The sequence below is a fragment of the Marmota flaviventris genome, chromosome 20 (genome assembly GCF_047511675.1).
Source record: "Marmota flaviventris isolate mMarFla1 chromosome 20, mMarFla1.hap1, whole genome shotgun sequence".
Taxonomy (NCBI): Eukaryota; Metazoa; Chordata; class Mammalia; order Rodentia; family Sciuridae; genus Marmota; species Marmota flaviventris.
The window spans coordinates 15,060,090-15,087,820 of record NC_092517.1 but is presented as its reverse complement, the minus strand read 5'-3'; the positions used below and the strand labels follow the sequence as shown (position 1 = coordinate 15,087,820).

At 54.4% G+C, this 27,731-nt stretch overlaps 2 protein-coding genes across 2 annotated transcripts in view; both read left to right on the top strand.

The window, feature by feature from the left end:
• Positions 1-27,731, top strand: part of Cidec (cell death inducing DFFA like effector c) — a 554,473-nt gene that overhangs the window by 144,960 nt on the left and 381,782 nt on the right. The window lies entirely within an intron of this gene.
• Positions 1-27,731, top strand: part of Atp2b2 (ATPase plasma membrane Ca2+ transporting 2) — a 207,502-nt gene that overhangs the window by 114,169 nt on the left and 65,602 nt on the right. Inside the window, exons 4-6 of the mRNA XM_071605956.1 lie at positions 13,186-13,383; positions 22,434-22,691; positions 23,643-23,768. Of these exons, the coding sequence (XP_071462057.1) occupies positions 13,186-13,383; positions 22,434-22,691; positions 23,643-23,768 (582 nt within the window). The remainder of the gene's footprint in view (positions 1-13,185; positions 13,384-22,433; positions 22,692-23,642; positions 23,769-27,731) is intronic.

Sequence of the window (27,731 nt, the reverse complement as noted above, 5' to 3'; positions counted from 1 at the left end):
GGCTTTACTCATGCTAAGCGCACGCCCTACACCAAGCTATACCTCTAGCCCCAGGAAACTGATGTTTTTAAATTCATCCATTCCATAGATGTTTCTTGGGCACCTACTACGTGCTAGACCCAACTCTGGGCCCAGAGAGATGGATACCACAGTGAACACAACAGTAAACGTCTCTGCCCTCCTGGGGCTTGCATTCTAGCGTGGGTGACTAGCAAGGAAACACACTGAGAGAAAAATGATGGAGCCCATCAATTGCAGCAAGAGCTCTGGAGGAAATAAACCAGGGGCCAAGCTAGGAAACTCCAGAGCGGGGCCTCTGAGAGCCCAGGATCAGGGGGCAGAGCAGACCTTAGCGTGGACAAAGGCTCGAGGTGGGACCTGTGGGGACGTGGCAGAAGCCAAAGCCTGGCTTTTCCTTCTAAAGTGAAGGGGACCCTGGAGAGTGGGGGGGGGGGGGGCATCATACATGATTATTTTATTTTCCCCAAAGGCCTGACAGGCAGGTACTAGGCCCCCAGGTTTGCAGGTAAGGCCAGGCCGGCTAAGCCGTGAGCTCAGGTCAAGGCCAGCTCTGAACTCACACCTGGGGGTGCCTCTCACCACTCATTGCACACTGTGGCCCGGCCTGTCAGGGAGGGCGTGCACAGGAACCCAGCCCCGGCTCCTTGCAGCCTTCGCCCCTCAGATGTCTCAGCGCTCTGTTTGGTTCATTTGGTTTGGGGGGCCTCAGGCTGCAAAGAACTCAATGGAATGAGATTTAAGGGTTCATCCGGAACACTGTGTCTCATCACGCCTCCCCATAAAACTGCGAGTGGTGGCGGAGATGTGCGTTCCTGGTTGTTAAGCAACCAGGTATAATCCAGTGCGGGGAGGGGACCGTGGCTCATCCCTTTACCTTCCTACAGGCCCCCAAGACACAGCCCCTCCCAGGCAGGCAGAGAACCCCAGGGACTCAGAGGCGGGGGACGAAATGCAAAATAGACACAAGCAGAAGAGGGTAACAGTTCCTAACAAACACAGGATGCGCTCAGCCCCCAAAGGAAAAAGAGAAAGATCTATTTACAAAATGGTAGGAATCGTACCGCAGCATTACCCCGCAGAGAATAATCGTCCCTGTCTCTGGGCCTCAGTTTCCTGACCCATAAAATGGGTGACCTCGTCATCCTTTTCCAGCCTCCTCTGTGGAGTTACACAGGGCAAGAGAAGCCCGGGTTCGTGAGCTGGGGGTTGTGATGCACTGGGTAAGACCTGGACTCTAAATTCACACAGACCCAGAGTGGAAATCCAGAAGATGAGTGTCTTTATATCTCCATGCCTCGATTCCCCATTTGTAAAGTGAAGTTAACAAAGTGAGGTCACAGGAGACCATGAAGCTTAGGTGCGTGACCTTGGGTCCTGTCTGAACCACGGTCTCCTCGTCTGCAACTATAGACTTCATCGTGGGCACCTTGTAGGCTCCCACGTGATTGTGGATGTGAAGGCAGTTTCTAAACCACCCTGCACAAGGGACCCACTCAGCTTCCTGGGGTCTCCCTGGGTTTTCTGTCCTTCGTACCTGAGTCGCTCCAGCTGCCCTCTCGGCCCCTTCCCATTCTCCTGTCCCCTCCCTCCACTCCCCAGACTCTTTGATCGGGAGGGGGAAGTCTCTTGGTAGGACACTCCGGTTCCTCGAGCTGCCTTTTGTGAGAGCAGGGAGGAGCCCCCGTCACAGAGGTGAGGGCCTCTACTTTCCTGGCATTGATTTCCGGTCTTGGGTTTCACCAGCAGCCTCCCCCACCCCATCCTGCCCCGGCAGTAAGTGGAAAGTTGGAGGGATGTCCCAAGCTGGGGCAGAGGCGGTGGATGTGTGTGTGTGTCCCCAGCAAGCCCTTTCGTGGCCTGGGGGGGGCGGGGGGCTGGCTGGAGGCTCCCGCATCCGTCCTACCAGCAAAAGGGCATTTGGTGTGTGGCCTCAGGCAGAGAGGAAAGTGACCTGAGGAGACCCTGAGGTTCTGCTCTGCTCCCCAGTCCTCAGCCTGAAGGTGCCCATCAGGGTGGACACTGCTCTGGAGTTAAGCATGACCCATTCCTCACCCCGTCTCCCTATACAGGTGTCTAGGAGAGGCCTTGAGTTTATTGAGCATCTCCTATATTTCAACAGTGCCTGTCTGCATGGAGCTCACAGTCATAAAGGGTTCCACTAAGAAAAGCCAATTACATTGTGAAGTATTCAAATAAAAGGAATTTTCAGGGAGTTATGTGAATATTTGGAAGGGAGTCCAACCTGGCCAGGAGGGGAGCTTAGCCAAAGGAAGTGCTAAGTCAGGTACAAATGCAAAGAAGAGATTTCCTGGTAAGGGCACAACGTGTGCAAAGGCCCTGAGGCAGGAAAACCCCATATTGAAGCCTCGGAAAGGAGGCTGATCCTGCTGGGCACATAGCATCGTGGTGTGTAAGGAACAATGAGACTGCAGAGGAGGGCAGGGACCCTCCATAGGAGCCATCCAGGTCTTGATAAAGAGAGCAATTTTACCTGCATGTAATAGGAGGCCTTGAGTGCATTCAGCAAGGGCTTGACATGAACCCAGTGACCTTTATGCTTTTAAAACCTCCCTGTGGCTGCTGCATAGGAACTAAATTGAGAGTCGGGAGCCAGGAGATCAGAGAAGTGGCCACTGAAGCCATCAGCCCAGACCCATATTGAGGCCACCGAGGGGGTGGTTAGATCTGAGATGAGTTTTGCTCTGTGTGAAGAAGATTGCAGACTTAGGTCAAAAGATGAGAGACAGGCAGGACCCAGAGGGAAAGAAGAGATGAGGGGGGCCACATATCGAGCCTCTCCTCTGTCCCTGGCATGCCACGCCCGTTGCCTGATATCAACCTTCATAGCCAGGCTCTGAGCTGGGCCCCATGTCCTATAACCCAGAGACGGTGAAGTGACTCAGTCAAGGACGTGCTGGTAGCAAATTAGGAAGCCACAGTTGTGACCTGGGAATGCTTGTCCCCAAGTCCACTTCATCCAAAGGTTCTATGAAAACACACCTTGAGTTTCCTATGGTATGTACTGATTTCGGATTAAACTTTGAATTATTCAAATAAAACATGAACACATTCTCGTGCTAAAAATTAAAACATTTTAGTCTAATCTCACCACTGCAAAAAATTGACCACTGTAGCCAATCCTACTGCCTCTTCCCAGAGACACCATTATCGTGAGTTTGGAGCAGATCCTTACAGACATTTTGCTACACATACCCTTAGATACCCATGGGAAATACAGACTATTTTGTGGAGTTTCTCGTTCTACAAAGTGGAATTGAACGAACATGCTGTGGCTGCAATGTTCAATGTTGTCTTTATCCAACAGTTTGTCTTAAAGAACCTTCTATGTTAGAACATATAAATGGATCTCATTTTTCGGCTGTTGTGTAGTTTACTGTGGACTAGATGTACCACAGTTTATTTAGCCTACTTGCTTTCCAAAGACAGAAATGCATTTTTCTAAAAATGTAGCTTTTGAGAGGCTTGTAGGGTTTGTTTTTTTTTTCCTTCCCTTCAAAGTATAAGACTTTTATTGATGCTAATGGAGGAGCCCACATCACAGTGACAACACAAATATTTAGCAACACCCTGCCTGGTGACTAAGTTTTCGCAATTTCCTTCAGGTGCTTGGCATCCCTGGGAGATAGCTCCTGTCCATTGCCAAATCTCTGTTTATGGGAAAAGGCTGTCTTGAGAGCAACAGGAGAATGGCAGAATTGTTGGCTTTGATTTCAGCTCTGGATCCTAATTCAGGCAGCCTGACATGGTGCGGAAAGAATACAGTTGTTGAGCCTCAGACAGCAGAGTTCACATCCTGACTCTTGCTGTGTGACCCTGAGCAAGGCTCTTTACCTCTCTGAGCCTCAGTCTTTCCATCTGTAAAAATGAAGTTATCTATAATCCCAATCTTACAGAACAGCCAGGAAAATTAAATGCAAGCTACCCACAGTTTAAAATGACGGTCACGTGAGACCACATGTGCATACTTAGTGTCTGCAGCCCCAGTATAGTGGGGGCATTGTTGGGAGGTCGGTCCCGCATCATTGAAGGGGTCACCTGCAGTCAGAGGACAACGAGAAAACATCCACTGTGGCTGCCGATGCCCATGGAGGTAGCTTTGGAGTTCAAAGGAAGGAAAGGGACACTGTGCCCAGTTCTGGAGACTTTCTAATGCTGCAGTTTCTTTCATCTACCCCAGCGGGCAGAGCTAGGTCATCCCTGGCCCAATTTGCGCATGAGACAATGAGGCTCACAAAGGAGCGCCACTTGCCCAAGGTCTCATTGAGTCACGGCAGGGGAGACTGGGACTCTAGCACCTTCTGCTTTTGCAACCCGCCCTGGGAGGCTACAGGGGGCAGCTGTGTGGAGCGCCCCCTCCTGGAGGGATGGGGAAGCCCCCCCTGGGGTTGTGTCCAGACATTAGGCCCCTCTCCCAGACAGAAGTGGAAATGGCTTTTCTGGATTCTCAGGGGCTGAGGAAAAAGCCACCTCAGGACAGGTTGAATCAAATACCTTCAGTAAGGTTGACAGGGGAGGATTTGCAATGGCCATAATTTCTGTATGATAAGGCTCATTATAAGCAAGACGAGCGTCTCCTTCCTGTGTCTCCATGGCGTGGTGAGACGGGCCTGGGCCAAGGAGGAAGGAGCCTGCCCCACCCTGCATCTGGGTAACGTCATTCCCTGTCTCTGTGCCTCTGTTTTCCTGCCTGTCGATTGGGAGTGGGAGCCTGGCCGGCCACAGGACTTCTGATCCAACAGTGGACCCAAGGGAGGGGACTGGGGACCCCTGGGGGTGGAACTGTCAGATTTAACAAAGGGAAGTCAAGGATACCCAGCGAAATTTGAATTTCAGCTAAACAACAAATGATTTTTGATCAGTACTATGTCCCAAATACTGCACGAACATAACTTACACTAATTATCTAAAATGCAAATGTAACCAGGCATACTAAATTTTGTCTGGTGAATCTTAGGACCCCAGCCCCAATGGACCCCCCATTCCTTGGTATAGGTAATTCATATACTCACAGCTTCGGACCAGACCCCCACTACCACCCTCCACCCCCTCTCCAAATCCCTGCCCAAGTGGAAATTGTGGAGCCGAGAGGTTTTATAAAGAAGTCCCACCGTGGAGGGAGGGTCAGGAGCCCAGTCCGTGCTGCAACAAGATATGATGGAATCCTGTATCCACGTGGGGATCAGGTCAGAGGCGCATAGCATCTGTGTCCTTGTTCCCTGGTGTCCAGTTGTGAGCACATAAAGTAGTGGACACTGCATCTGTGGACCTAGAGACCACCCAGTGCCGTGACCGTGAGTACTCAGGTCCACGGTCAAGTGCTGTGTGCACAGTGGGGCTCCACATCTGCATGTGAGCGCATACCTGTAATCCTACCCCCTCCACATGATTGCCCATGATTATTAGACTCTGGGTCCACAGACAGCCCCACGTGAGGCCACTGTGTACCAGAAAGACACCTCCCCACCCTGCACCCGGCCATCGGGATCATCAATGCATGACCGTGATCGTAAACTACATACGCACCTGGTCCCGCGGGCCACAGGGCAGGCCTGTGCATGGCGGGTTCACTGCAGAGAGTTGTCAAGCCCTGTCTCTCGGCACCTGTGCGGAGCCCTGAGCAGCCTCAGCATCCAGCTCTCCATCTCTGGCCCTCAGAGGCAGGGGAGGGAGGGAGCCTTCCAAGGCCTGCTGTGGGATGACTTGGGCAGCTCCCCCTGCCAGGGGACGGTGGCATTGAGAGGTCCAGAAGGCAGTGGAGACACAAAAGGGTGGATCTCAGTTGCTGGTTGACCTTCAGGGCCAAACCCCAGCCTGGGAGAAATGGCTGATGGACGTGTGCTATCAAAGGAAAGAGCTGGGTGACAAATGCTCTCGGGGGACCAGAGGGACAGACCACTCTTGTTGGGTCAATCAGGGAAGGCTTTCAGGAGGAGGCAGCGAATGCCCATGTGCATTTCTGAAGACTAAATAGGTCAGCAGATGAGGGGAGGGGGATGGCCTGGGTTAGGAGCCAGATGAGACAAGACCGAGGCCAGACAGGAATGGGGCCTGTGGCTTGGCAGCGGAGTGGGATCAACATGATGTGACTGGGAGGGAGGCAGGGGGAGGCTTTGGGACAACCTCAGAGAGGCCACTGTGAGCCCAGGAGGTGGACAGCTGAGAAGGGCACGGGGAGCCAGGAGGGGCTGTGGACAGGGCAGGGGCGCTGTCAGACCACCCTGCAGGACTAGCTCCCGGCCCCACGCTGATGGGATCTCCTCCTCGGGTCCTTCCCTGCCCGCCTTGTTCCTGGTGTCCTCCTGCAGCCTCGTCTGTGCCAAAGGAGACACAGAGTGTGGCTGATATTCCCCTCCACCTCGGCCCACTGGGTCGGCTTCTTGACTGGCAGCACTCGCTACCTGTGCTACGGCCTCAAGGGAGGCTGGGAACCGAGGTCTGTTGTCATCAGCTCTCAGGGAGGGAGACGGGCCCTGGGGAGCTGGACAACCTTACAGAAAAGTGCAGGGTTGACCACGCTCCCCAGGCTCTGTCACCTCAGGCTCTGTCACCGCCCTGTGATCTGGAATAGCCGCTGCTCTCGGGGCACCAGCAACAACCCCATGTCCCAGGACTGCTGGCGAGGCTCAGAGGGGACAGACCTTCTCTGCCTGCCCCAGCCCACCTCCTGCAGAGGGCTGGCTCCACCCCAGGCTGCGTCCTGTCTCATTGAGCAGGTCCAGGCAGAGCCTGAGGTGCTGTTGCTGCCCGGGGGACCATGCAGTCCCATCCCTGGCTGCACAGCAGAATCCCGGGGAGCTCTGCAGCCCCCCAAGGCTGGGCCGTGGCTGAGTCAGAACCTCTGAGTTAAGGCCCAGCCGGAAACATTTTTGTGACACCAACTTGCAACCAAGTTAGGAGCCGGGGCCTTGAAGGTGGCTCTGTCAGGACAGCGTAGTAACAGCCGCTGACATTAACCAAGTCCTCACGGGGTGGGCACTAGGTCCTTTAACTCTGAGGTAGACGCTGTTGTCGCTGGAAGGTCACACATGAGGAAACAGGGTGGGAGTGGAAGTCACCTGCCCACAGGCACAGAGCTGCCCACGGGAGCTTCAAGTCTCCTGTCCCATCTCACCATTGTATCTTGAGCCACCAAGAAATCCCAAGTCCCAGCTGTGGTGCCTTTGAAATCTGCCCGCTCTGCCTGGCCTCTGACAGGGGACAGGACACGTGGACAGCCCGGTGCCACACACCTCTATCTGGCTGCACTCCTGAGCATGCACTTGTGCGCCTACAGCCTCTTGCACGCACTAAGTCACACACCTGCCTTCTGGATGCCCTTCAGCTGAACCCCTGACTCTGCTTCATAAATGCAAGTAGCAGGGCCAGGAAGCCACAGAGGAAAACACTCATCTTTGGTTTGACCTGAAATTTCCCAAGCACCCCAGAGTAGCAGGGACTAGGCTGGTGTGAATCAAGGTTTCCCGTCAGCTTGATCAGGTGGGGTCACTGTCGGTGTGTGTTGGGAGCAGGTGTAGACGACCCCTGACTGGATCAGGCTGGAGCAGGGCAGGTTGACCACGGAGCTCCAACAGAGCCTCAGGGTCCACATCTGCACAGTGGGGTGACCACAACAGCAGAACGTTACAGTGCACAGAGCCTTGGTTCTGTTTGCTCTTCGAGTGAAGCAACCCAAGGCCCCCCAGAAAGGGTGAGCCATCTCCTTAAGGTCACACAGCAAGGAAAGATAGATTCAAACCAGGTCTCAGGACCTACAGAGAGGTATGATATGTCAGGGGTGGTAATCTCAGATAGGGTGGCGATCTAATAGGTGACAATTCAGAGGGCAAAACCAGAGATGCACAGTCCAGGCCCATAGTGCAGTGGTGGTAACGTGGTAGTTAGTAGCAGCGGTGGCAACTAGTAAGAACTGCATCCAGAAATCATGAAGGCCAACATGTGCCAGGCACGATTGACACACATCGTATCTCCAGTCCCACCAATCTGCCTTCATACAAGGTGCAGTTAGTTCCCCCTGCACCCAAGAGAACTCGAGCTGACATGCACGGTCCCCTCCTCCGCCCCCAGCGCTCCTTACTGGAGCAGAGGTGGGGGGGTGTTCGCATCAGAGAGGTGTCAGTCACCGATTCCAACTCCTTTAGGTAGGGGCACGTGACTCCCTGAGCCAAACATGAGGACTTCTATTTAGAAGTGCTTGCATTTCTTATGTTGGTGAAAATTTCCCATTTTTTTTAAATCACTGGGCCAACCAAAAAAAAACCTCTCTGACAGCCTGAGAGAGCTGTTAGCAGCCATCAAAGACGAGTCTGAAATGACTGAGAAGAGGGAGCCACTCACTGGAAACAGAAGACCGGTGGTGACAGGGCGAGGGCTCAGAGGCTGGGAGAGAACCCAATCAGTGTCCAGGACAGCTGGAGGTACACTCCTCAAATGTCCCGTGACAGCAAGCAGCCATCACAGCAAATAATTCTGTACAACCGAAACCCCCACTCTGGGAGCTGTGGCCTTCTTCTCTTACATAAATAACAGGACACCCAAATTCTGGCCCCAGTAAAAGAATCTGGACAACAGCTGAAATTTATTTTTTTCCATGAAGGCGCACAGATAGTGTTCCCACCTTTTGCCCAGAGTATTCACAGCCATTCCTCTGACAGTGGTCCACCACAGCGTAGGGGTTACTTCCTCCCATTTTATTGATGAGAAAACTGAGTCTCCAAGGGTGTTTCTCTGTCTTTCCTTGCCGTGTGACCTTAAGTAGACGGCTCACCCTTTCTGGGGGGCCTTGGGTTGCTTCACTCACCAGTCAGTGGTAGAATCAAGACTCAAACTCAACTCCCCCGCCCAGTGCTCTGTAATTGTATAGAGAGAAAATTCAGTCAGGCACAGTAGCTCATGCCTGGAATCCCAGCAACTTGGGAGGCCGAGGCAGGAGGATCACACGTTCCAGGCCAGCCTCAGCAACTAACTGAGACCTTATCTCAAAATTTTTAAAAAAAATAATAATAATAGAAAGGTCTGGGAATGAATCTCAGTGGTGAAGAGCCACTGGCTTCAACTCCCAGTACCACAAAATAAAAATAAATAAAAAGAAACTTCTCACTTGAATACCCACACCCCATGCAGCCTCTGTCCTGCGCATTTTTTTTTCCTGAATTTTTAGACCCTTGCTGTTGGGTCCAACAACATTTGACACACTGTATTAATTTTTAATATGCTAAGTGGCGAGATGCTCCACAATCTAAATTGAATCTCTGACACCATTCATCCCTCACCCCAGTCTCTGTTGTGTCTGCTCCCCAAAATAGGCATGTTGGTATCTAGCAGGAAGGTGGGGAGACTGAGAGTCCTGGGAAGGACACGGAGGGTGGGCTGGACCAGGTGAGCGTCCCACTGTCTTTGCATACAAGGTTCCAGAGTCACCCACCCTCAACCCGCTTCTAGACCATCCCTTCATGTCCCATGTGGGGAAACTGAGGCCCACAGAGAGGAAGTGGCTGGCTTCTCTGCAGTCCCAAGGCCCTTCTGCTGTCGTCACCTCACCTTGAGTTCCCCTCTCCTATGGAAACCCTGTCTGCGCGAGCCGTCTTTCCTCGGGAGGGCTGGGCTCATCACACGTACAGCCCCAAACGAGTCAGTAGTAAATGCAATACGCTCCCCTGGGGCCAGACCCAGCTCTGCGGCCCTTACATGGAACGTGGAGATGGCAGCTGCACCCGAACCCTGGGAAGTGGGCCCTGCTGTTGCCTGTGTTTCACAGATGAGGAAACTGAGGACCGAGGGGCAAAATCACTTACTCAGAGTAACTCCGACCTGGGATTTGAACACAGGATATCCAAGTCCAAACCCACCTGAGTACTTGGGGCTTGGCATCCCCAGCTCCAACGTGGCCCAGGAGTGAGATGCCAGGACCTACCATGAGCCAACTCGGAGACCCTGTGAGCCTAACCACTTGAGGGTGTATATTCTGGGGAATTTGTCGTTGTGAAGACTTCCTGTTAGTTTTGACCATGGGAATAACCCGGAGGAATAACCAGGAGGCCCCCAGAAGCCTGTGGGGAACAGGACAGGGCCTGGTGTTAGGGGGGTGCTGCCCAGAAAAGAGGAGGAAGGGAGAGAGAAGTTTCTCTGCCCTGGCCCCTCCCTCCCAGCCTTCTCCCTCTTCCGACCCATAGCCTTGGGGAGGGTCTCAGACTGGCAACCTCGGGCAGAATCCCACCCATAGATTTGTTGTATTTGGCTCTGAAATATCTTCACTGGGGAGATGTTCTGTCAAGTTCCAGGTGTCCTCCTTCTCCTAGGTTGGAAGATCTGATTCGCTGGGTGCATATTCCCCCACAGGGGCCCTTAGAAGCATCTGCCCCTTTAGAAGGGTCAGTGTTCTCTTTGCCCCAGTCCCCACCACTCCCCACTGTCTGCCACCCAGCTACTCCTCTCACTCCCCAAACCTGCGCAGCACCTACAGCTACTCGAATTTGGGGTCCCCACCCTGTCTGCTGTCCCAGAACCCCAGATCGCAGGGCCTAGTGTGTGGGTCCCCAGCACGACAGACCTCCCAGAGCTGTGGCCTGACTTTGGGAACCGAGAGCATGACCAACCAACCATTCACACTCCAGACTCCAGCGCATCTGAACCGAGAGCCTCACAAGATTCAGAGACTCGTGTCTCTGCCCATCAGGGGGGTGGGGAGAGAAGTTGAGCTGCCCCCCACCCATCTTTTTCTGATCTAAGCCCTTTATTTACACCAGACCTCACAAAGAGCCCCTAAAGGTAAAAACAGAGCCCAGCAGGACCGCTTCAGGGCCTGCGAACCTTGGACCCCCTGGGATCCTAGGGACTCACCCATCATAGTGAACTCCCCCGTTAGCAAGATGAGGAAACTGAGGCTCAGAGAAGGGACGTCAGTGGCCTGAGGCACAACGAACTGCCACACCAGGCTAATGTTGGCCATCGTGGCCCCTCCATCAGAGGTCCACCACCCTCCCAAGATTCCCTCCCCCATCAAAACACACTCAGAGAGGGACCTGGAGCTCTTATACCATGGTGACCAGAACTATGATGGCTTCTCCCCTCTGGGCATCTAAAGGAATCAGGGCTTTTAGTGGAAAGTATAAAGCCCAAGGAAGTTCAGACCCTGGCTGTGGGCAGAATCGGACACGTGGAGGGAGATTCCTGCAGCTTCTGGAAGCTCTGCCTCAAATATAGGTGTTACCCCTGATGGGCACCGCAGCAGGGGACCGTGGAGACGTCTCCACATGCTTTGAGAAGGCAGGGCTGGCCTTTTGCACAGCCCAAGAGTAGCCCCAGGCAGCAGCTTGGTGACTGGGAAGCCTCAGGCCCCCATCCATAAAATGGGCTCACCTGGGCTGTGGCTTCCCTCGTTCTCACTGCACAGCAGGAGGAGAGCTGTCCAGAGCGTCCATGCTGCAGGCGAGGCTGGTGCAGGGCCTCCTGGGAACGTGCAGTCCTCCCCTGGGGTCTCAGCCCCCTGGCTCTCGGGCCCCCAATGGAGGACTCACTGTGGCTCAGAGGAGTCACTCAGAGGAGGCTCTGCACTTGGAATTCCAGACACGGAACATGCCTGTTGCCCTGCACCCCTGAACCCCAGGCTGCCAGACTCCCAGCTCCCTGAGCTCCTGTGTCCATGAGCCACAGGGATGTCCCATGCACATCTCTCCCCAGTGCCCAGCACCAAGCTGGCCACAGCAGGGGCTCCAGTCATAGGGATTGAGCTGGGGGTGGCGGCACATGCCTGTAACTCCAGCAGCTCAGGAGGCTGAGGCAGGAGGATTGCAAGTTCAAGGCCAGACTCAGCCATTTAACGAGGTCCTAAGCAACTTAGCCAGACCCTGTCTCAAAAGAAAAAAAATAAAAAGGGCTGGCAGTGTTGCTCAGTGGTTAAGCACCCCTGATACCAGAAAGAGACACAGACTGAGCCAATGGACGCAAGAATGAGCCAATGAACGACAGACTTGGAGTCCTAGCGCCATGTCATATATTCGTCCACTAAGATCCCCTGAATACAACTGAGCACTCCAGCCCCCCTGGGCTTTCTCCAGTTCTCCCTTCTCAGTAGTGGGCTGGAGGCCTGAGGTCCAGTGAGAGGTCTGTGCCCCTCCCTGTCCCCATCCAGCTGTCATCAAGCCACAGGGGAGATGTGGCTGAGCCTGCCCAGCTGACAGAGCCATTCGTGCTACGTTCTCCGCCATGACCTCCAGTGCCAGGCTCTGAGAAATAGGCATCAGACCAGTCTTTGCCCCAAAAAACCAACTGGCCCAGCAAACCCATAAGCCCTGCTGTGATCAGGGCAGGGGAGAGGTAAGGGCAGAGGCCGCTGTCCACCTGGGGTAGAGGGGAGGCTGCTCAGAGAGGCTGAGGACGGCACCCGGTGTCGATGGCAGGACAGGATGTCCCTGGCCCACAGGAACAAAGGCAGGAGCTGTCACAGAGAAACAAAATGACACAGCAACGTGGGAAGGGCTGACCTCTGTGGGGGGCCAGCAGACAGAGGGCACGGGAAGCCCTTCCCCGCCAGGGACTTGCCTGCCCTGGTGGGGTGAGGCTCAGTGGTGACCGCTAGGGCCACAGACATAGATCAGAAGTTACCAGAAGATAATGGGATGCTTCCCACGATTGCTGAGCAGGAAGGAGGTGGGGTGGGGCTCTTGAGGCTGGAGGAACTATCTGGAAATGAAGAACTAGTGAGTTAGCAGGGAACCTGGCTGTGCCGTCCATCCAGCCCTTGCATGACAAGGCCGACATCTGGCTGCCCCTCGCTGCTCTGGCCCAGCCCAGCTGAGTATCTCCCACCCACCAGATGTGGCTTCCAGCACCTTCCATATGTGGCCCCGGGAAGTCACCTCCTGTCTTGCTCTTGGCCCTGTCCTGGACTGCATGGATTATCTTATGCAGTTCTCACGGCTCCTCTTGACCCCTGGTTCACCTTGGCGATGGTGCAGGGGCACCCGGCACAGCCTCCTGTTCCCACTCTAGTGCAGCCTTCCATAACCACAGGAGGGACCCGGTCCTTCCTGGTAACAGAGGCCCCGGGGGAGACGCTCTGCCCAGCTGGGGGCTGATGTCGGTGCTCGGGGACACACACGCGTCCCTCCAGGGCCCCCTGCCCACCTCTCTGCACTCTGTCCACAGGTTTACCAGGCACCGCCCCAGACCTGGAAAAGAGGAAGCAGATTTTTGGGCAAAACTTTATACCTCCAAAGAAGCCAAAAACCTTCCTGCAGCTCGTGTGGGAAGCCCTGCAGGATGTGACGCTCATCATCCTGGAAATTGCGGCCATCATCTCCCTGGGACTGTCCTTCTACCACCCGCCTGGCGAGAGCAACGAAGGTAGGTCGGGGGGCCTCAGACCCCCTGATCCCCGCCCTGCATGGAGCATGCACTCCTGGCCACAGTGCCCACACCGCAGGGCACCCAGGGCCCACGGCCACCACTGCTTCCAGATGAGGAAACTGAGGCCTCACACACACCGAATGAGCGCCAGTCTAAAGCCCTCAGTATCCAGTCTTCCTTTGTGTGAAATGCAAGGATCAGACCAACAGTAACAGTGTTCACCATGAGCACTTATTAGGCACTTACCGTGTGCCAAGCTCTGAGCTGAGCTGTCTTCCAGATACCCCGTGAGCAAGGGGCCATCATTGTGCCCATCAGAAAGACAAGGAAACCAAGGCACAGAGAAGTGGGTTAACTTACTCGAGGTTACCCAGAATCTGTTTGACGTTGCTAGAACAGAATGTCACAGGCAAGGTCATTTCTAAAGAAAAGAAATTGACTTCTCATGTTTCTGGAGGCTAGAAGTCCAGTACCGTCTGGTGGGGACCTTCTGCTGCATCTTCATGTGGCCGAAGGGGACCCAATAGTGAGGCAGAACAAGCTGCCAGCTTGGGCCTCTTCCCATAAGCCACTAATGCCATCACGGTATCCCCATCCTCATGACCTTCGTCACCTCCCAAAAGCCTCACCTCCAGGTCCCATCCACACACGAATGTGAGGATTAAATTCCCAAAGCAAGGACCTGGGAGACCTTCCAGACCACAGCACCCAGCTAAAAAGAGTCCTCGGGTTTTGCTGTGGAGTTTGTTAAGACACCAGGGCCAGGTCCCTCCTGAGACAGTCACATGCTGTTCATGAAGATGGGTGCTGCAGACCGGGTGACGGTGACCCCGACATCCATCCAGGCTGCTCTGCAAGGGCTCCCCGCACTCGCGGCTGGGGACAAAGCCTGAACCGCCTGCCCTGTGCACTCCTGACCCGCTGACTTGATGGTGCTTCAGCCCTGTTCACGGATCCCTCTGGGGTCCCTGTCCTGGGGGCACACCAGCATCTGAGGGACTCTCCAACTGGGTTTCTTCCCAGAACCCCCCAAGTCACTGGCTCACCATGGAGGTGACTCCTTGCACCTCACCTCCTGCAGCAGGGATTGACACACTGTGCTGCTCAGGCCAAGGCTGGGCGGCCCTGTCCTTGTATGATTCTTGATGATTCTCGTTACTCTTCCGCCTGCCTGCGGAGGCCTTCACTTGGCGGGGGCGGGGGCTGACCTAAAGTACCTCCTGTTGGGCCTTTTCCACCTCTGTCCAGAAAGAGTGGGATAGAAAGTTTTGAAATCTTTCTCTCATTTTTTCTATCAGTCTCTCTCCCCTTTCCATTCTTGTCTTGATACCCCTCTCTCTCTCTCTCTCTCTCTCTCTCTCTCTCTCTCATCCTGTCTCCAACACACCCTTTGGGTGTGGAGATAAAATGAAGTGATTAAAAGCATAACCTCTGGCCAGGTGTGGTGGTGCAGTAATCCCAGCTGCTCAGGAGGCTGAGGCAGGAGGATCACAAGTTAGAGGACAGCCTCAGCAACTTAGTGAGATCCTGTCTCAAAATAAAATTCAAAAAGGGCTACGGATGTAGCTCAGTGGTAGAGCACCCCTGGGTTCAGTTCCCAGAAGTCACATGCCCCTGGGTTAAATCACTCCATTGCTTCCCAGCTTATGCAAGCCACATACCCTCTCTGATCCTCTGTTTCCTCATCTGCAAAACAGATGGGTTACTGTGCAGAGATAAAAAAGGGTCTCGTGGTGGGTGCTGGACTGCCACTTCCAGGGCTGTGGCTGCCCTGGTCCTCCTTCTCAGATCTTCGTCTCTGATCACTTCCTTTGTGTCCTGTGTGAAATGCCACTTGGTCCCTCTGCACCTCTGCCTTTCCGCGGTCCTGTCCCAGAAGTCGGCCCGTGGACGACACACACTTGGATAGGCGCCGACTTTGTTTCTCACAGGCAGAGTGAGACCTTGCTCCCAGGACCTAGGAAAAGCTGGTTCACCCTCTTAGGGAGGTGGGACAAACTGGAGCAAACCCACTCTTCCCAGAGCCAGGACGGATGGCTCCCACGGAGAACCTTGTCCTCCACTCATCCTTCACTCCAAAGACAGCCACCGAGCACCGGCTGACTCCATGCCTGCTCCCCTGCATGGTGGCCAAGACTTCAAACCTCCCCTGATGGGCATTTCCTTAAATAGGAAAAAAACTCACACAATTAACATACTGATTCATTGTATGCAAGCTCACTATAGGAAAAGTCTAAAACGTAGGTAAGCACAAAGCAGAAAAATAAAACCACCTGTAACCCCACCACCCAGAGAGAACCCTCTGTGACCTAGAGGCAGGCAGGTAGCTAGACACACTCCGTGGATACGTGGGATTATGTAAGATATATGGCTTTGCTGTTTGATCACTTTATAATGTGCTTTTTTTTTCAATCAGTTAGACCTTGCAAACACTTTCTTTTGTTATAATTATGATGACGCATCTTCTGACAAATGTGTTGTGTACATGGATCATCCTACAGTCACTACTTCCGGCAAGCAAAAAAAAAAAAAAAATACTACTAGTATGTAAGAAATAACCATAATGGGCCTGATTTTCTCCAATTAAAGATGTAATCTCTGAGGTCCCTTGAACATGTGCTGCTCTGCCCCCTCCCAAACCTAAGTTGCTCAAGAAATTGGATAACCAGATGTATTAGAACAACTACCTCAATCCTATACAAAATAATAAACTAATTTTTCCCCACATTAACTTTTTCCATAATGGATATAAAGACATAAGAGGGACACATCTCACAGAAAGCGAACAGGAAAAGGATGGAAGCAAATAAACCAGCTATAGTTGCTACCACGGTTGAGATCTATGTTTGACATGAGCTTCCCAGCAGTAAGGGAAGAAAGGGAATTCAGATGATTTGCATAGCTCAAGTTGTCCACAAGGAGGAAGATGACATTTTTCCTGACAATGAATTCTGGGATGCACTTTCCCATAGGACATTATCAGAGACGCATGATGGGCAGCCTTCTCTGCAGAGATGTCAAAGCAAACATAGAAGAAGATTAAATATAGCTACTTGAATAAGCCTCGAACAAAACCTAAGGATACAACACAAACACATAGTGATGATCAGACTTGTGGCATTTTTATAGCTGCCACTACTTGGGAGCTGTGGTGGTGGAAGTCCATTTCTCACCCTCAGTCCTCACAGCAGCCCTGTGGGTAGGTCCTATTATTACCCAGCAAACCGAGGCCCTGGGATGCTAAGACTGGCTAAACCACACAGCGAGGAAGCCACAGTACCGTGACTCAGACGGAGGCGTTCTGGCTCCTCGCTCTTGTCCCTTGGCTGCGTTTCCTCAGAGAGGGACAGGACTGAGTCACTGCCACCCAGACAGATGGCCTTGTGTGACCCAGTGGTGTGCAGGCCTAGAGCTCAAGAGAGCAGGTGTTGGCAGGGAGGGGGGAGCATGGATGGGGCATCTAGCATGCTCCAGGACAGCTGCCCCTCAGCTCCAGGGCTGGCCGCCATGGCATGCATCTCGGGGGTGCAGACATGAGGCCCCTGGAGGGGAGGGACTTGCCTGAGGCCCTGAGGTGTAGGCAGCAAGGCGAGATTTCACACCTCTTCCCTTTCTGCCTCTGGGCCCTGATGCAGGCCAGGCTCTGGGTCCAAGGCAGCTGCAGGTGCCTCAGCCCCACAGGGTGGTCCTTCTCCTGAGAGCCCAGGCTCTGGCCTTGGTTTCTCTCAACGCCAGCTGCCAACTGCCAGGAGGCACCCGGCCTCAGTGTTTACAGCTGTAAAATGGGGTAGAAGCTACTATAGGGGAGCCTTGTGAGGACTGGAGGGAATGCAGGACCCCGGAGCACATCCCAGAGAGCCCGAGCAGAGCCAGCACTCGGGACCCGGACTTGCCGCCCCCGTGGGTAGATGGAGCCGCGTCCTCTGCAGCACCCAACTCTGAGGTCCTCTGCTGCACAGCAGAGAGGAGCAGTGGGAGCAGGTTAGACCACAATTTCCACATCCCCATGCCTGGCGCTGGTGCCTGCCACACTGTGGTATGGCTCCTGGGGACGCCCACTGGAGCCAGAGAGGGGCCCCTGCTTCTCCTGCAGACCTGAATGGAGCCCTGCAGGCAGAGGGAGGGAGGGAGGGAGGGAGGGAGAAGGCAGCGGGCAGTTTCTTTATACCATGCCCCCGGGAAAGCTGGACGGCACCCACCAGCTTCTCCCGAGTCCCCAGTGTGCACCTGGCGCGGTCACCCGCCACCATCTTCCATGCTGAGCGCTGACGCACGCAGCCCCCAGCTCTTACGGTAACCAGGCACGTGGTATCCCCAGCCGCCACCTCTGGGTAGGTGAGGGGACTGAAGCTCTGGGAGGAGAGGATACTGGCCTGGAATGGTTCCCAGAGATGGGGACAGTGGCCCCAAGCCAGGCCTCGGGCTTCCCTGGGTGGGGACTGTCTCAAAGGGCCAGAGAGGAAAGGCACACACTTCTGGGATCATTTCCAAGAAAAGGTTTTGGGCGGGCAGAGGGATGCGACACCCGGGCAGCCCTGGGGTCTGGCTGTTCCCCACCAACCACACGCCCGCCCGAGGAAGGAGGCCTGCTCTCAGCAGATGGGAAACGTGGAGCAATGTCCAGGCACAGTGAGTCCCCAGCAAGTGACCCTCCCTGTGCCGCCTCACTTTCCATGTCTGTAGAATGGGGCAGGTGACCCCTGCCCAGCACAGTGACTGTGCAGAATGCGATTAGTGTGTGCAGGGAGTGGAGCATCGCATCTAGCCCATAGTCAGGGGTCAGTCGAGATTTGTTCACTGACCTGTGCCCTTGTCCAGTAGTGACATCATCACTCTGTTGACATTGCCTAGTTTGACAATGTTCAACTCCAGGGCACTCAGGGCTCTTATCCTTTCTCCCCAAAACCATGGAAGATGAACTAGGTCAGCTGGATGGGAGTGAGCTGTCCGGAAGGATCCCCAATTTAGGATTTGAAGACCTAGGATTGAGGGCTGGCTCTGTGGCTTCTGCTATGTGAAGCAATCACAGCCACCAGCAAGAAAGCAATCAGAAGGGCTGTGGACACTGTGGACACTCCACAGCCTGTGATTCCCTCACCCACATCACTTTGTACCTGAAGGCACAGTCTCCAAATCCTGTCCCCAGCCCAGTCCAAGGGCCCGGGGGAGACTCCACAGGACCTGCCCACCCGCCTCCTCCCTCCTTTCTCTTCTCCCCCTATTCGCACCAGAGCACAGGGGTCGCTTCCAGGGTCCTGCAGCTCCTGGGTGGCTGAAGGCCCACCTCAGGGATCTACTTTCTGGCTGTCCCGAGGCACCATGGGACCATCAGACAGTTCTCAAAAGGAGATGAAGCTAATCCATCTTTGCTGGCAGAGCGAGTGCCCTTCAAGGCGCAGAGGCGCCTCAATATAGAATCAGCAAGGGCAGCAGACAGGGCTGAGAGCTGAGGGAACAGGGTGCAGACCCCACCACCATGCCCTGGGCTTCTGTGAGCCAGTTCAAGAAGAGGGGATCATGGAAACGGGAGGACCAACATTCATGAGTCCACCATATGGTCGGCCCTGGATTCCCAAGCCCCTGGGGCCATCCCACTTTACAGCTTTCCAAACCGGGGCTCAGAGAGGCCAAGTCACACGGAACAGCTTGGGACTGAAGCCAGGTCTTTCCCATTCCAGAGCCCACAAGCTCTCTACCGCCTCGTCAGGGAGCGTCCGAATCCTCCAGTAACTGCTCTCACGGGGGCCCGTGGAGGAAGCACAGGACAGGGGAAATGGCCTCTCCATGACAGAGCACGTAAAGGCGGCAGGCGCCAGACGTCCTGTGAAACAAAGCAGCAGGCTTCTGTCTATAATGTCGACTCCCCCGTCCACCCTTCAGCTCCAAAATAATGAATTTCAACCTAGTCGCCCCTCAGGACCCATGGGAGATTGGTTCCAGGACCCATGTGGCCACCAAACCCGAGGATGCGAAGTCTCTTCTATACAGTGTCCTGGTACTGGCCCAAAACCTACACACATTATCCCATATTCTTTAAATTGTCTCTCAATGACTTATGGTACCTAATGAAATGTAAGTGCTAGGTGAATAGTTGTTATACTGTATTGTTTAGGGAATAATAACGAAAAGAACTATGCATGCTAGTACAGGCCAAATTATTTTTCTTTATTATTTTTCCTTCGGGTTGGTTGGAACTCACCGATATAGAGAGCCAAGTGTGCTGAGCTTCATCTAGCAAGGAGCATCTGTGTTTCTCATGTTTTGTTTGTTTGTTGGTACTGGGGATGGAACCCAGGGGTACTTAACCACTGAGCCACATCCCCAACCCTTCTTTTTAAGAATATTTATTTTTTGTAGTTGTAGTTGGACACAATAACTTTATTTTATTTATTTTTATGTGGTGCTGAGGATCTAACCCAGGGCCTTGCATGTGCTAGGCGAGCGCTCTACCGCTGAGTCTCAACCCCAGCGCCCCTGCCCCCAGCCCTTTTTATTTTTTTACTTTGAGGCAGAGTCTTGCCAAGTTGCTGAGGCTGGCTTTGAACTTGCGATCCTCCTGTCTTAGCCTCCCAAGTCTCTGGGGCTACCGGCATGCACCACCACATCTGGCTGTTTCTTAGCTTTTTAGGTCTCTACGAATGTCATTCAAGGGGATCCAGGGCCACCTTCCCCATTTCCTTTCCTGCCTCCATCAAACCCAAATCCAGCTGGACCCCCCTCTGTACCAGGTGACTCGAGACTCTACCCACACAGGCCATGGGACCTGTGTTCAGCACGCATGCCCATCTGCTGGAAAACAAGCAGCAGCAGCTTCATGTGAGAACCCACTGTATGCTCCCTGCAGTGAGTGTGTCATATGAAGGCCTGCCCTAGTCCTCTCCATCACCTTTTGAGGGGAACACCCATCATCACCCTCATTTTGCATATGAGAAGAATATAGGATTCTTTTTTTTTATAATACTTCTATTTTATTTGTTTATTTTTATGTGGTGCTGAGGATCGAACCCAAGGCCTCGCATGTGCTAGACGCTCCACTGCTGAACCACAATCCCAGCCCCAAGAATATCGGATTCTATGCTGCAGCTAAGTGGTGCAGCTAGGATTCAAACTCGCGGCTGGCCCAGCGTCAGTTCTCATTAGCACAACGGTGATGACCTTACCCCCAAGGGCTAGTCTGGTTGAGCAGTTTAAAGTTATTGGCAATGCCTGAAACTCCCAAGGGGGAGAAGAAGTAGCTTTGAGAACCCCACATGGTGACATAATTGACTGGCCTGCAGGAAGCAGCTGGTGCAGCCTGAGACCTGGAATTTTCCAGTGGCACATGTTGCTCGGCCACAGTGAGGCTTTACCTTCACGAGCTCGGGGCTGCCAGCCTAACCCCGACTCGCCCATGAGCAGAGTGCCACAAACACTCCCATGTGGCCTTCTTATCATATTGCTTCTAACCCCTGGTTTTCCAGAAACTTCTGTTAGGGTCTCTTGAAACTACTGTTACCTGTTCCTTGGGACCAAACTGGGCTTCGAGACTCGTCAGCCACGAGTCTTTGTAACCTTCCCTTGGAAGGCCCGTATGTGGCAGACAGAGGCAGTGAGCAGGCCTGGTCTGATGTCAGATTCCAGGTCCTGGTTGCAAATCCCAGATCTGCTGCATGAACCCAGGTGAGTCGCTGTCCTCTGAACCACCGTTCTTCTCTCCGTCAGCTTGAGGGTAAAAGTAAATGTCTGGCACACCGTAGGCCTTGCAGATTTCCCCACCGCCTGTCTAGGTCCCATGGAAGGGAGCCCCTCTGAGCTCCTCAGGGATGGATGGTCAGACACTGCTCAGGGGCTCTTCCATGGAGACGGCTGCTCTCCAACTCCCAGTGGATAAAAAGGCCTGATCTCAGCTGGCCGTGCTACCTCACCTCTCTGGGCCTCATGTTCTTCATCTGCACAAGGGGGAACACCTCTCGCTCTCGGGATCCTTTTGGGGTACAGGCCAGCAGAGGATAGGAAGACTTCACCTCAGCACAGCAGGGATTGAGCACCCAAGTCTGAGGCCCTGGGTTTGATGCACCCTGTGTTTTCTTTCTCTCTTCATCACACGGGCCCTAGCAGTCCTCGAGCAGTCAAAAGGCCCAGCTTGGAGGTTCAGGGGTGCTAGGGGGGATTCAGGGTCACTGCGGGTCAAACAGGCAGCCTGCAGCCTGAGTCGGAGTCCTCACTGTGCAGTGGGGCCTGTCCTCAGCTCTCATCCAACAGGGGCTGGGTGAGAAGCCCCGTGTGCTGAGCCCAGGCCAGGAGAAGTGGTCTCAGTGGTCCCTATTTTGCAGATGAGGCCCCTGAAGCCAAGGGAGGACAGACTCACCCAGGGTCACTCAGAGCACTGGAGGGCAGGCCCAGGACTGTGGTTCTTATCCCCTCACCCCACCACCACACTACTGTCCCCACTGCCTGTGGATCTGTCTCACCATTGCTGAATGAACAAAAAGAGGGGATATGAACAAAACTACCCTTTTTTGGCAAATACTGGTTGCCTTCCTTCTCTCCCAACCTCACTTTTTCACTTTTCTCATGAATTAGGCCCCATTTTGGATGTGAGTGGAGGAGGGGGACCCGTCTGTGCCAGGCCGTGCAAGATTTCAACCTTCGTTAAATTTCAACCTTCACAGTAGGCCGCTGAGATAAAGAATATGCTTCCCATTTTACAGAGGAGAAAGCTGAGGTTTGGAGAGGGGAAGTCACATCTCCAGGATCTCACAGCTTGAATGGAGGCAGGAAACTGAAGTGGCTGAGATAATGGGCCCCGAGCCACACTGCCTGAGGTCACTTCTGAGCACCCTACATGCCCTTCCTAGCTTGGGCGAGAACCCTCAGCTTCCACCTCAGTGAAATGGGCAGAGTCTTTTATGATTTGAGCCACAGGAGGCTCTTGGCCCCCAGCTTGGCACCCGCTGAACAAATGGATTATTGTCACCTGGTTATTAATATTTGTTACTTGAGCTGGACTTTAAACCCAGGCCAGGAGGCCCTTTCTACCTTGCTGACCCCCTCTGCTCTCTCTGCAGGATGTGCCACGGCCCAGGGCGGGGCCGAGGATGAAGGAGAGGCAGAAGCAGGTTGGATCGAGGGGGCCGCCATCCTGCTCTCCGTCATCTGCGTGGTCCTGGTCACAGCCTTCAATGACTGGAGCAAAGAGAAACAGTTCCGGGGCCTGCAGAGTCGCATTGAGCAGGAGCAGAAGTTCACGGTGGTCCGGGCTGGCCAGGTGGTCCAGATCCCTGTGGCCGAGATCGTGGTTGGGGACATCGCCCAGATCAAATACGGTGAGCCACGTTCGAAAGCCGGCGTCTGGACAGAGGTGGGGCAGGCCAGGCAGGGGCAGAGAGAGGCTGAACCAGGGAAGGGTCCCTGAACACATCCCAAGCCAGGCTGTGCTCCAGGGTCCTTGAAATCCTACAAGAGATGGGACCCCAGAATCCATTTAGATCAGAAACGGCAAGTACTTGGCACATGTATCCCTTCTGTCCAAACTCCCACCCGTAGCAGATATTACCAAGTGATCACAGCCCAGAGACTGGGGACAGCTCTGAAGCCTTCTCAACACAACATTCCAGGGACCATTTCTACTCCCAGTGGGTTTGTGAGATGAGCTCTATTTCCCATCCCTGGTTTGGCTATGGTGGAAGGTCGCTGGCTAGCGGAGGTGATAGAGGAAGCAGGAGTAGATGAGCAAATATTCTGGTCCTATAATACTACCAGCGGGAAAGTGGGCAGGAGCCACCAAAGAGAGTCTGACTAGATATGTTCTGGGTAAGTAGAGGCAGACCATGGGGCAGGGACAGGAACGTCCCTCCTCCCTCAGCTGAGAGGGCTTGATTCCCCCCCGGATGAGGTGCCTTGGTTGGGGATCCCCTCAGCCTACCCAAGTCAGACTGGTCTCAGCCGAAAGAATCTCCCCCAAGCCTGGCTGAGACTGGAAAAGAGTGAACCATGGAGAAAACCACCTGGGCTCCCACTCCAGGCCAGGCCAAGAGAAGCACTTTGTGAAGTACCTGCCCATTTGTGTTTGCAGTATCACTGGGCCCAACCTCTGCTCCCCAGACCTTGCACCATTCACCTGGCCCCAGTCCTGAGCTAGACCTCGGCCTGTGGTGGGCGCCATCTTGGTTCAGGCACCCTGGGAGCTCTAGGCATCCGGTCCTCAGCAGAGAACCTTCCCGCACCATGGACTGTCCCAGTCTCTCTGACCACCTCCCCTGCCCTTCCTCCACCAGGTGACCTCCTCCCTGCAGACGGCCTCTTCATCCAGGGCAATGACCTCAAGATCGACGAAAGCTCCCTGACAGGGGAGTCTGACCAGGTGCGCAAGTCCGTGGACAAAGACCCCATGCTGCTGTCAGGTGAGCTGCGGCCCCACAGTGGGCTGGTTCCCACCCCCACAAGGAGGGCGATGCCCGAGTGTCCCCTTCATGAGGCCAAAGGAGCTCAAGGGACCTTGGTCCTGGCCTCTGGGCTCTCTGAAGCTCAGGCCTCAATGAGAAGGCCGTCCCTTCACCCCAGGAAACTAAACAGTGAGCCTCCTGGGCACCTGGCGATGCTCTGAACCCTGGGGCTGGCGCAGTGCAGAAAGTCAACCTTGTCACAGTCACTTCAAAGTGACCCCTCGTCCCGTGGAACGTACCTTCTAGTGACTTGGATTACTCAAAAGCCAAACACCAACGCTTTCTCATCAGGCATGAGAAAGAATCCATCTGGTGACAATCTTTGCGGACCCTTAGTGTGCTCCTGGCCCCCCCACGGTGGGTGCTGGGGCTGCCGCAGTGGCTGAGGCAGGCAAGGCCAGTCCTGCGGAGCCTGTGGCGAATTGAGAGAGGGAGGCCAGGTGGACATGCCCGGAGTGACAGGTGTATGAAGAAAGCCAGCGGGACATGAGGATGGGGTGTGGAGAGGTCAGGGACAGCCTCTCGTAGAGGCCAACATGTGAGCTGAGCCGGGTGAGGAAGAGCCAGCCTGTCACTCCCCCAAGAGACAGGGCTGCCAGGCAGAGGGAACAGCAAGATGAAGGCCCAGAGGCAGGACCACACCGGAGGATGGTGAGCAAAACGGAGAAGTGGAGGGGCCAGAGGTCAGGCCTCAGCATCAAAAACCTGGGAATTATTCTGACTGTGATGGGGATGGCGGGATCATTTTAAGAAGGGGCTGATCACAGTTGCATTTTTTCTAAGGTTACTGTGGCTTCTAGGGGACAAGAAAAGGGGTGGGGAGACTCTGCACAGATGAGGCGCTGGCCAGGTAACACACGCTCCCTGCAGAGAAACCAAACGGCCTTGTGGTCCAGCACAGGCTCAGGCTGAGCACAGGGATGCCCACAAACAGATTCAGACCCAGCCTCTGCCCTGGGGAGCCCCCGCCCGGATGGACTTGGGGGAACAGACCTACAACTAGCTGTTCCACAGTAGACGTGAAAGCCAGGAGAGGAGCCAAGCATCCAGAGGAGGTGGTGTTGAGCTGGGTTCTGAAGGCTGAGTAGGAGCTCACCGAGCCCCATTGTGGAGAAAGGGCCCTCCCAGCCGAGATGAGCATGTGCAAAGCCGAGAAGATGCACAGGTCTGTAGGGTAGGTAGGGTCGTAGAAAGGAGTGAGACTGAGGATGAGGAATTGATTTATCCAGAATTTATCCATCCAACATCTAGTAAGCACCGACCATGTGCAAGGGACAAATAAGGTCCCTTCCATCCTGGAGCTGAGAGTCTAGTGACAAAGACAGCCAATAAAGGAACAAGTAGGTGACTTTATTTTAGACAATGATTTATTAGATGAAGACATACCCTTGTAGTGAGAAAGAGGCCCTGAGGAAGGGGGTCGGAACCTCAGCGGCTCAGGGAAGGCCTCTCTGAGGGGCTTTGTAAAAGTGGAACCCTGAAAACGTCATCCATGACAGAGGAACAGCAGTGCAAAGGCCCTGGGGTCTGAATGAGCAACCACGGAAGGTCCTAAGTACCCTCTTGGAACACAGGGTCACATGAGAGCTCAAGAGATGGTCACAGCCCCTCGGCCCTGGCACTGACCTCTGGGATAAGGTGGTTGGCAAGGCGAGCATCCTTGGGGGAAGCATCTGGGTGAGTCATCTGTTCCGCGAGAGCCGCAGGGAGGCATGGGCCTGTGTGGATGGGCAATGAAGGTTCCGGAGAGTTTGGAGAAGGAGTGGGAAGGGAGGATGCTGGCAGAGGCCCCGGGAGAGAAAATGTCCAGAATCGCTGGCTTGACAGCATCACAAACCAGCCAAAGAGGTCGGCACAGGTGCAGAGAGACCCTGGAAAAGACAGATGCACAGAGATGGACAGGGAGCCAGGCAGCCAGCCCAGGTGAATCACAGGCCACGGAGCCTCTGAGCAGAGACCAGAGGGCCCAAAGGCAGCAGAAAGACCAAATCCTCAAGAGTGTTGAAGGCAGAGGAGAAAACCAGGGCAGGAGACAAAAGAGGAGCTGTGGGGAGCTGTGGGGGATCCCAGTGGCTTGGGGAGCATCTCTCCATCTCTGCGTCCCTTCTACCTGCCAAGGAGAAGCCTCGTAACTGGGGAGGGGCTGTGGATGTCTCTGGGGAGCCAGAAGCCCCCGGAGGCCCAGGGATCCCACAAGAGAGCTGAGGCCTAGGGGCCCTTAGACCCTGGAGGCTCCTCCCCTCTGGGTGGGGCAGGATTGGGGACTGGGGACAAATACAGAGCCCTCCAGGTCTCCGTAGGGATCTGGGTGAGTCCTGTGAATCTCAGGCTGGTGTCGGCTCAGGAGCAGGTGGCTTGTGAGCAGGGAGACGACAGAGAGGTGACCCAGGAAGCCACTTTGAGTCCCTGAGCCCATGTTGAACCCAGGCTTTGGTCTTGATCTGTCCAGTTAGCTGGAAGACCACGCAGGAGGGGGAGGCTCTAGCCTCTGCCTGTCAGGAGGTACCCGCCAGGGCGTCGGGGTGTCCTCCTGGGGAGGTCAGGAGGGGTGCTGACCAGCCCGGGGGGCTCCACAGTTTACACTGCCCCCGGAAGGCTGGGGACCTGGCAGGTTTCTGGCCACCTGGCCTGCATGTCTGTCCTGGTGCATTGTGGGAAGTGTGCCCAGCGAGCTCAGAGCCCATGAGCGCAGGGAGGGCGGAGTCGGGATCCCCAGAATCACCCCAGGGCGCAGGTGAGCCTGCAGCCTGGTGACCAGAAACCCAGTTTCCAGGAGGGTCCAAGGCAGATGGCCGCCCAGGCTCCCAGGGAACAGAAGGGGTATAATTGGCCTCTTAGGAAGGAGTGTAAATGGAAAGAGAATGATTCTAGAACATTCTGAATTGTTCAGGGACAACAGAGGCTGTCCGCAGGGCAGTGAGTTCCCTGTCACTGAGTATGAGCTTGGGCCGTGAAATGGCCACTGAGAGGGCACTGCATTTGATGTCCCTTTCAGCCCTGAAGGCAGAGGCTCACCGTCCCCCCCCCTCACCCTGTACCTCCCTGCAGTGCCACCTGATTGGTTCCCTCTGACCTGCCTTTAAGGACAGACCCTTGTCCCAGATGTTCCTTTGCCCTCCTTTTTGCTCATAGATCTCCTGACCATCCACTCACCTCCCCCGCGAAGACTTCCCTGACCCCCACTGCCCTCTGGGATCACCCCCTTTCTGCCTGGGTGCATCTTTTAGCCCCCACCATTCCACATTGTGCTTGGCCCATTTGGGCACAGCCCTGTAAGGTGGACTATGTTTTGCACTGCAGAAACCATCTCAGATAAACAAAATCCACTATGATCCCATCCCCCCGACCAGGTCTAACTAATCTCACTTTTAGGGGCCTTTTTCCATCCTTGGCCATAACAGACGGTCCTGGCCATGGTATGCTCCTGCACCAGTCCTTCTGCTAGACAGGTCCAACCTCCAGGAGTTCTGAGCCCAAGCCTGTCGGGAGGTCATGCCCAGCCTCATTTCAGGCCTCCCAGGAGAAAGAAGCTGTGTGGAATCACAGAAAAAACTGAGAACCGGGTCCAGCTTAACCATTCCTACACTCTGAGATGAATTGGCTGTGTGGCCTCAGGCATGTTGCTTCACTTCTCTGAGCCTCGTTTTACCTTTGAGGCTGATAGCGATGGCACTAGTGATAAGATGGAGGTGGAGTCCCTAGCATCATGCTGGCACAGAGCTATTTAAGATGCTTGTTGTTTCCTTTCCCTGTCCCCAAAGGGGAGCCTGGACTTGGGGGTAAAACAGTCCTGGGTTCCTACCCCGTATCTGCCCTCCTTGGCTGGAGACTCCAGACAATCTTCTTACCCTCTCTGGGCCTCCATTTCCTCATGTCTAAAATGGGTTGGTAACCCCAGTGGGAGAGGTTGTGTGGACGTAT